General features: G+C 44.8%; 1 protein-coding gene across 9 annotated transcripts in view; it reads left to right on the forward strand.

The window, feature by feature from the left end:
- The first annotated feature begins 4,336 nt into the window (after window positions 1-4,336).
- abcc9 (ATP-binding cassette, sub-family C (CFTR/MRP), member 9) overlaps window positions 4,337-9,719 on the forward strand; it is a 59,508-nt gene continuing 54,125 nt past the window's right edge. For 2 of the 9 annotated variants that reach the window (XM_048267566.1, XM_048267568.1), the window contains exons 1-3: window positions 4,339-4,697; window positions 6,419-6,587; window positions 8,407-8,548. In XM_048267566.1, coding sequence (XP_048123523.1) covers window positions 6,443-6,587; window positions 8,407-8,548 — 287 coding nt within the window. In that variant the 5' untranslated portion in view covers window positions 4,339-4,697; window positions 6,419-6,442. Of the gene's footprint in view, window positions 4,698-5,385; window positions 5,467-6,418; window positions 6,588-8,406; window positions 8,549-9,719 lie in introns of those variants that run through there. The other 7 variants (XM_048267565.1, XM_048267563.1, XM_048267569.1 and 4 more) reach the window with 7 other exon arrangements.

The raw sequence follows: 9,719 nt of genomic DNA on the forward strand, positions 1-9,719 counted from the left end.
AGGCCAAGACGCTCTGATGTAAAGGCTTGTGTGATTTTAAAGCTCTTCTTTGGCTGAGTAGCGGGAGATAGGTGGAAAGACACACGTGCTCCTCTGAGCACCTGGACGTCCTGCCTTATGGTGCGCAGGTTGAGTTCTTCAGGGGTGCCCTTCTAACCCTAGTTGCTTGGCAGCCTCAGGGAGGAGCATGGTGCGCTCGGAGCCATCGCCCAACACTGCATAGGTTTCCAGCTTGCGGTCATGATGGCTTAGCAGCACTTTTATTATCTTCAGCAGGACCCTTGATGAATCAGCTGGTCTGTCTAGATAGAGGATCTCAGTTGCCGTGTTGACGTAGCAGTTCTCCTCTCTGGGTGGCTCAGCCGTGCCTCTCTGATTGACCTCGTGAAGGACCTTCAAGTGTTTGCCTTGGCACACGTCGCAGAGCCTTTTCAGGTCACACTGTGCGGCTTGGTGGTTCCTTGCGCAACGCCAGCATCGTCTGTTTGCTTTGATCCACTCAGTCACTTGCTCCTTTGTGAGTCTCTGGATGGGTTGGCATTGGCTTAGGAAATGTTCTGAGCTCTCACAGTATGGGCAATAGGGCTTTGCTTTGCCTCTCTTCTCTGATGACATAGAGCGTTGCTGTGTTCGATTTGTGGCTACAGGGGGCTCTGCTCCATGTAGAACAGAAGCCGCATGTCTACTCTGCTTCTTCTCAATGTTTGAGCTATGCTGCACTTGCCCCTTGCTTGCCAGCTCAACCTCATAGCCTTGGCACCAGGACTCGTATCTTAGCCACTCTGCCAGGTCAATCAGGGTGTATGTCGACCCAGGTCGTTGAAGCATCTGACGGCGAAAGTCAGCTCTCATTTCTGGTGGGAGTTTTGTGAGTAGACGGGCAACGTGCGAGCCGCATCTCAGCTCCACATCTCCGTCGGGTCCCAGGGTCTGGAGCATGCCCACCAGGGACTGTACGTGTAGTGCAAACTTCTCAAAGGCTGCAACATCTCCACGCTTCACCTCTGGTGACTCCATAACAGTGGCTACTCTCTTCAGAGCCACATGATGGGGCTGGCCGAATTTCTCATCTAAGGCTGACATAGTGTCAGAGTATGGAGTGGGGAATTGAGGTAAGAATCAGCTACCAGACAGGCCTCTTCGAGTTTTAGGTGGTCGATGAGGACTTGGTATTTGAAGAGCTCTGAGCTGTCTTCAGGTAGGAGATTCTCAAGGGCTAATTTAAGACGGGCGAACTCCATTGGGTCTCTGTGGCTGAAAAATGGTATCTTCGGCTTGGGCCCTCTGTAGACCATCTCTTCAGACACAGGGGAGTTGAATGACCGCTGATGGCCCATGGGTGAAGAACCATAGCCTGCTCCAGGGCTAGGTGAGTATCTGTAGCACGCACCAGGATCATACGGGGCTCTGTGGTCTGAGGGGGTGAACGATGGGGGGCGTATAGCCGAGAATGGCTGGGATTGAGTAAGCCTGCTAGGTGGCATAGGCCTGCTAGGCGGCATTGGCCTACTAGGTGGCTTTTAAACTAGAAGCCGCACTCTGTTTCAGAAGCTGTAGCTCACCCATCACTCTATCTATGGCTGAGACCATTTCTCCTTCATCAGGATGCTCTGATGGCCGGGGTGTTCGCCCTGGTGGTGGTGGCGGCCAGTCGATGTTGTCATAGTTTCCGTCCTCTTCACCTGGGCCTTGTGTTGCAGGAGGTGGAGGAGGTGGCAGGTCTGGCCATACTGTATGATGAGGCTCTGTTCAGGTTTCAGCTAGGGCCTTCACTGTGTCAGCTAGCGACCTCACATCATCGTGGACATATCTTAGACATGCAATGTCATGTAACATGTACTCATGTGATTCACGCAGTTCCACGTTCTCCTTGCGAATCTCCTAGCTCGGCCTTACATGCAGCAGCAAAGTCTTCACTTTCGTGCTTACTCCATGTATCATATTCTGCGCGGGGCCTGAGGGAAAACTCGTCCTCTTGCTCGTTGAGGGCTGGGTCCCACTGCACTTGGCGCCTTGAATATGAAGCATGTGGATGTGTGGTGGGTGTCATCTTGACTGTTCCCAGCTCCGCTATACATCTCTGTTCGCTCTCCTGTATGAGCATTTCTATCGTAGTCGAAGGAGAATGACGTTTGCCGCTGCCTGTGTTGAGCTCATATTCTTCGAGGTAACGTGGGAGATGTGTCTGTCGCTTAGGACGAACTGCTTCACTTATTTGTTCCATCTTGATCCCGAATCAACACAGTCTCCGGCTCGTGGGACCAAAATGTTAATGAGGTTAAGGACTGTATTTGCTGGTTGGATTGGCTGGTTGTATTGCTCGGGCGTGTCTGTTAGAACACGAAGAATCCACAAAGCAGTCTTCTTTATCTCTTTAATGTGCCTTCATTGGTTCCATACAATCTTCCAGAAATGTAATGGAGGCTATCTAAGTCTGGGTGGATGCCTTTATGTACAGTATGTGAGTGTGGACTTTAATGTGTGGTCTGTAAATAAAGAAGAAGGACTAAATCAGTATGCTGCATTAAATGACATTAACCTTCACACGTTAACCATTAGCTAATAACTACATTACATGCAAGCATCGCATATCAAAATGACCGTGGGTATCAAGCTAAGCAACATAAAACCAACACATAGCAACATAAAACTCAGCTTAGCATGCTAACTTTCTGCTTAGCATTCTAATCATGAATAACGGAATGTACACATTTATGGTGACCGCTACAACCTGACTTATCATGTCTGCAACTCTACAAACACTTACTTTTGTATGGACGCACACAATCCAGCACATAAATGTGTTTTGGGCACGTAAATTACTTAAACTATTGTTTGACCACGAACTCGTGTCACTCTGAAACTGAATTGAAACTTAACGAGGCTGCACGAGCCAAGGTTTCTAGGCAACGTCAAACAAACAAAATAAGAGTCTTTCTTACAGAGTGTGTGTGCATGTTTGTGTGCGTGTTTCAGAAAGAGAGTGTCTCTGTGTCAGTGTGTGATAGAGAACACATGTGTGCATGTTAGAAATTATTCTGTCAGCACAGTGATATACAGAGGAAGCTCTTCACTGACACCCAATGCTTTTGCCATACTTCATTACTCTGATTGAGCAAACATCCACACACTTCCACAGACATCCCAGTAGCCAATATTGTTCTCCTCAACGTCAATACAATCGACAGCTAAAGAGAACCACTGATTCATCAACTCTGTCGCTTAGTCAATTGTGTCATTTGCTGTTAGCTTTGGACATCTGGACAAGAGGACTGGATATCTATCTCAGAAACAATAGGCCTACCAGGACATCTGCCGGACCTGTCAGAGAACAATGTATGCAAACCATAAAACGACAGTTTTGTTATTATTGTGACCTTAAACGGAGGTCTGTCTATGGTCTCCCTGCATGTTGCAACTAGGTCATAAAGTATTACACAGACCCCAATAAGGCATTTGTGTGTGTGTGTGTGTGTGTGATCTATGTATGGTTTGTTACGACCCAGCTCAAAGCCGCAACATAAAGAGGGAGTCGGGACAACAGAGATAACTTTAACCAATAAAGTATTTATTTAAAAGTAACCAAAAATACCTTAAATACCCACACACCTTAAGCAGGTGTGTATGATGAGCTAATTGGACAAGCTAGGGCTGCATTGCCCATGGCCATGTCAGGCCTGAAGGGGCACAGGGGGTCGTAACAGGTTGCATATGCAGTGTGTGAGTGTGTATTTGTGTGTGTATGTCTGCATGTGTTTTGCATGTGCAGAATGTGAATGTGTGTGTGTGTGTGTGTGTGTGTGTGTGTGTGTGTGTGTGTCTGACTGTGTCTGTCTCTGTGTGTGTGCTGTTCCGTGCTATCATGAGTGGATGAAAAGCCAAAATAACCCTGCTGGGTAACATGAGGGCAGGATTGCTGAGGCACTGCCAAACCTAAGAGAAATGGCACATGAGATCTCTCCCCTGAGAACGAGGTTAATCTTGTTGATGTTTTATTATTTAGGTTACACAAGGCCATGGAGATTTTTTTATTTAGGCCTATTTTATTTAATGTCCAACACTCACAGTGTGGACGAACAGAACAAAATACGGTTGACTTATGCCAAGCAGGTATTCAATAACATCATTAAAAAAAATACTGTAAATGTCTATCTATAATTATTTCAATGTCAAATAATTCACACTTTGTTTTCTGACCCCGACCCCTCACCAGGACGTGTGGTTTTCCAGAAGTCTCAAAAATCCGTTAATGCTGCAATGTCCTTGACTCTGGCTTGACCAAGCTACACTGATTCAAGATCACAGTGTAGGCATTTAATGCATGTCTGTCACTGTTCACATTCCTATTGAAATGTCCACATGTGCTATTTAAACCGCGGTGATTATTAATATAACCTATCTCTCGCTAGAGCAGACATGACCTACATGTAGGCTACTGCAGCTTTTACGCTACCCGCGGTGCAAGCCCATATTCCTTCAGAAGAGAAGAGCGACGCTCTGCTACTCTCGACGCCATAACGTGATGCTGAAACGAGAGGAGGCACGTTGACATGTTCTACGGTTCTACAATGGAGTCCACCGCTGCCTGTTAGTCGTAATCAGAGGTGACGATAGCACAGTTCGTGACATGCTGAGGGGAATAGTGACCGCGGACGCGCTCTGAACGCTTGGAATTGAGACAGCGGTTCCTACTGTAGGTAAGCGTGTCAGTCACTGACATGATTTACCTATTTAACCTCCATGGGATTTCTGCTCGCTCGCTTCTACTGTCATAGCTATTTACTGAAGTGCGAGGTCATTCCGATGCAAACACAGAATTCAATTCAGTCAATGGTAGGCAACGGTATTGGTGAATGACAACCTCGTTAAAGAATTACTATATGCGCATACGTGTTTCGTGACCGTTCAGCTCTGTTCAAAATAACTGGTTTATTATATGCAACATGCAGGTGGCAGAAACGACAATGTTGGCGATATAGCCTACTAAACCAATCCGGGACCAATGTGAAGAAATAGATTGCCGTGATATTAATCTATACAGACATATTCTATGTCGTAGCCTATATGAAAATTAGACTTCACCACATAACGCTCCGAACTTTGTAATACCAGTTTTAAAATCTGACCGAAGTGAGTCTTACTAGCCAGACTTACTGTCTCACTTAGTGAGGCAATATTAGCCCACCGTATACCATGGTTATTGACTAATATTGCCAACACATGAATTGTTCTGGAAAAAGCTCTTCCCCGACACGGTATGTCGGAGGAGGCTAGTTGCGGAAGGAACTTTGTCTCAGCAGACTTCAAGTCAAGTTTGGAAACCCGATAGGCGCGAGCAGCAGCAGCATGCGCAGCTGATGCGTCCAATCTAAAAATAATTCGCGTCGGCAATATTCTGCGATTGCCGTCTCCCCGAATTAACCCAGTGGACAGGAATGAAACCGTGCGAGTAAGACATTTCTTTCGGTAAGTGATTAGTTGTTTCTTATCAGTGGGTTTGGTTAGACTTTGATTTTCATACATGTGGGTGTGACAGAATATTGAGTCGGCTGTGAATCAAAGTGCTGGCAGCGATGTTTCAAACGTTGTTTGGTAGAAGGCTAGGCACTCCTACTTATTTTACCAATATCTAATTGCTTGTGATGACATTTGATGAAAACGCATTACCTTTATAAATAATAGAAATGACTAATGGCCATTCTGTCAGTTCCTGTTAGCCATCGATTACACTTGTTGATATCCATTTGTGAGCAGTTATAGACGCAACGTACTGGTTCTGCTTGGTTTGACCAATCCATTCTAAAGGGAAACGAATTTGTAGAACGGTGGTGAGTGGTAACGTTTTAATTACAAAAAGTAGGCTACCTCCTGAAACATGACGGAAAACAGGCAACATGTTTGACTGAAGTGAACCACTTTACCAGAGAGGTTAGTCCTCCGTTAAGTGTTACCCCCACACACACACACACACACACACACACACTTCAGTAAATGTGAGTGTTGGATCATTGTGGACAGAGCTATGTAGCCAAGGTCCTACTAAGCCTTAATGATTTCTATATCCCACTTCATGGTTTTAAGGAAGAAGCAATGCTCCGACATGCACTGTTCTGAATCATTACTGGTTTTACATCTAACTCAAATATGTAGGCTACTGTATGTTATAGATAGATAGATAGATAGATAGATAGATACTTTATTAATCCTCAAGGGGAAATTCAAGGGTCTCAGTAGCATACAGACTATTTTATAGGCTATTTTGTAAAACCATGATGTTACACCAATATGTTACACATATTATACTCAACAGAGAAAGCACTAATGAGACCAGTGTTGTTGTCATTGTGAAACTGTCGCCAAAGACAACATGTGCTCTGAGCATCATAGTGATGTGAGGTTGGTTTCCTCCCCCTCCTAGGTGCTTTTGGACCAATCAGACGGCATGGCCCTCTCCTTCTGTGGAAACGACGGGAACGACTCGTACAATGTGGACAAGGGAGTCCTCAACAATGGCTGCTTTGTGGATGCGCTCAACCTGGTCCCACATGTCTTCCTACTCTTCATCACCTTCCCCATCCTCTTCATTGGTGTGTGCTTGTGTGTGTGTGTGTGTGTGTTTGGGGTGGGGGGGGGAGGGGTGCTTTTGTGTGGTGTATCCTCTGTACTCTCTTCTTTGCAGTAACACACAACACTAGTCAAAGGGTAATAGCATTTCAGCTAAAGCTACTTTGCTACTTTAAATATCTGTGTCCATTAGAAAAGAGAGACTTACATGGACAGGCAGTGCAGTGTGATTGCTGCCTTAACGCATGCATGGCTTCCTACTTAAGATAATTGCATTGGACTGAGAGAGTAAGGCTCTCTGCTCTGCTCTGAGTCCATGCCATTTCTGTGATTATGTTTTGTGTAGTGGGGGATTTGCCGTAGTACTTGTGTGGTGATGTTCTTGCACTCTCAGAAACATGCTTTCATTTGCACTCTCTCTCTCCTTCACACTCTCTCTCTCCTTCACACATTCTCTCTCTCTCAACACATATTTATATACCCTTGTCTCCACACATCTTGGCATTAGCGTATTATCAACACTCAAACACATACAGTAGAAGAAACTCACAATCACACCTACACGTACACACACACACATTGCATACACATACTATACACACACATACACATGGTTCTTCTTCCTGTGCTTCCTCTCCACTTTTTTTTCTTTCTCCATGCATCCCTTCATCTTTTTCTCCATTCCCCTAATTGCTCTGTGCAGAATCTCTTTTGTTTTTAGTTTGATTCCAGTTTCAAGCCTCTCTCCCATCATCTCATGTGTCTCTCCTCTTTCTAGCCAGAAGCAAGCGGCAGCGGCAAACGGAACACAATGCTCAGACCATAATAATTTTTATCTCATTCCTAAGCAACACAAACGGTTTGTCAATTGAATACACTCGCGTTGCACTTTGAAAGGTGAACCAAGTTCAACGCTCAGCTTGCTCAACGCTAGCGTTACACCACCGTTCCGCTGCCGAACCATAGAGAACAATAGGAAACCTGCCGCTTGCCGCTGGCTGATGTGATCCCCGTCTATATCTCTTTCTCATGCCACTGGTATTGGTCTGAACTACATACTGTGGCTTGTAGTCAGTGGTTAAAGTGGGATTTGGCGGGTGGGGGAACCCTGAAATTCGGTGTCGGTGCAATAGGAAAAAATGACCCAAAAATGAGTATCGTGGTGTAGCAATACTTTTTGGACAACAACTGCTAGCTTCTTTGTCACCTCTGTACACGTGAAAAATTAAATCACCATTTATTTTAACAATATCATCGCGCTATATTGTTGGTATGAAAGAATATATTTATTATTCATTTATCTGAGGTGGCGGAACTGCGCATTTCCCTCTTTCTCTACCTCTCTTTCTCTCTCTCTCTCTCTCTCTCTCTCCTCTCTCTCTCTCTCATTAATGAGTAAGTTTTCCCTGGGAGTGCTGGTTGAGGGGTAGTTTGTCAGTGTCCCCCTGGGACTTGTAAATGGAGTTCTGGTGGCCAGGCCACACTAGTGTTTACACAGAGGTCTTTCTCTGCAAAGGATCCCAGGGCCAAGCACCACTCAATTTGCAGCCTCTCGTCATTAGTCACTGTGTGTCACATGGGTATGCTCTTCATACATGTAAATGCTGTAGATGTTGATGTCGCATGCTGTGATTGGATATCATTTCAAAATTCTACTAAAGTTTGAGTTGTATTTGTGTGTTGACATGGTCACAGAGTGTGTTTGCTTGCTTTCGTTTGGCGGTGAGATGTGAACTGTGAGTCTGAAAGTTGTGGATTTGAAGAATTATTTATCTTTAAACTTTAACTTTTGCTTGACACCGCTACATCCATCAGTCTAATGTGTGTGTGTGTGTGTTTTAGGTTGGGGCAGTCAAAGCTCAAAAGTGCAGATCCACCACAACACCTGGCTCCACTTCCCTGGACACAACATGCGCTGGATTCTCACCTTCACGTTGCTCTTTGTCCATGTGTGTGAGATTGCCGAGGGCATCGTCTCCAACCAGTAAGGACACACACACACACACACACACACACACACACACACACACACACACACACACACATACCATGCATGCATGCAGTACATATTTTTGACATATTTTACTACCTATATATTACATTTTATTACATATTTGCGTCCTGGAAATTATATTAATTCAAGACAAAACACACACACACTATATACACACATCCATACAGTACATGCATACCGGTACATGGCCAAACTATTATGATGTCACAAATTGGACCTTTGTCTTGTGAGAGGTTGAAAGAATAGAGGATGAATGTCACAATGAGGTCCAAATTACGCCCTGGTCAAGCTTGAGTATTTTGCAAAGAAAAGTCTGCTAATTTTTGCTGAAACTCCCATCATCTAAAAGAGAAAGTCTTACTTATTTATTTGACAGGGATCAATACAGAATTGCTCAGCAATTATCAGTGCAATGCGTCATTTGATGCTAAATTCCAACCACATTTGGAAATTTGCGTCACAGGCAGCGTTTGATGCTAATTTGATGGTTTTCCCTGGAAGGGTTGTCGTCTCGATGAACCTGGACGTCATGCTAAAGAAGTGCAGAGACAGAGAAGTGCACACAGGCTCATATTCTGTCCTGTGAGAGGTTTCTGGGAGAGGGATAAACCATAACGGCCTAATGTACGACCGCATCAAGTTTAGCTGCAGTAAAGCTCTTTCAGTTAAGGAGTTTATGTGATGTGAGACGTCCTCCTCTTTAAAAGAGGGGTTTACAGTAAATGCTTAAGAGGGGTCATGTTTCTCTGGATGACTCAAAGTGTGGGTAGAGTGTTTTTGTGTGTTTGTGTAAGTCCGAGTATGTGTGTGTGTGCGACATGGGTATGTGTCTCTGTGTGTGTGTGAGTGTGTGTGTGCGAGTCTTTTATGACTTACCCTCACTGTTGCCATATTCTGAGATGAGAGACATATCTTGAAAGCAACATGAAAAAATATCCGGATCTAAGTTGATACAGCTCATTAAGCATTGTTAAGCAGTTCACGTCATTTGAGCCCAATCAACTAAAAGATAAATATGAAAAACATGTTTAAAGAGGCGCAAAGTGAAGCAAGAGATTCAGATTTCAGTATCATTAGTGGCCAGTTTAGGGTGGTATGTTGCCATTGACGTCACCGCCAGAGACAGGCACTGTGTGTAGTG

This window comes from Alosa alosa, chromosome 17 (assembly GCF_017589495.1).
Source record: "Alosa alosa isolate M-15738 ecotype Scorff River chromosome 17, AALO_Geno_1.1, whole genome shotgun sequence".
Classification (NCBI taxonomy): domain Eukaryota; kingdom Metazoa; phylum Chordata; class Actinopteri; order Clupeiformes; family Clupeidae; genus Alosa; species Alosa alosa.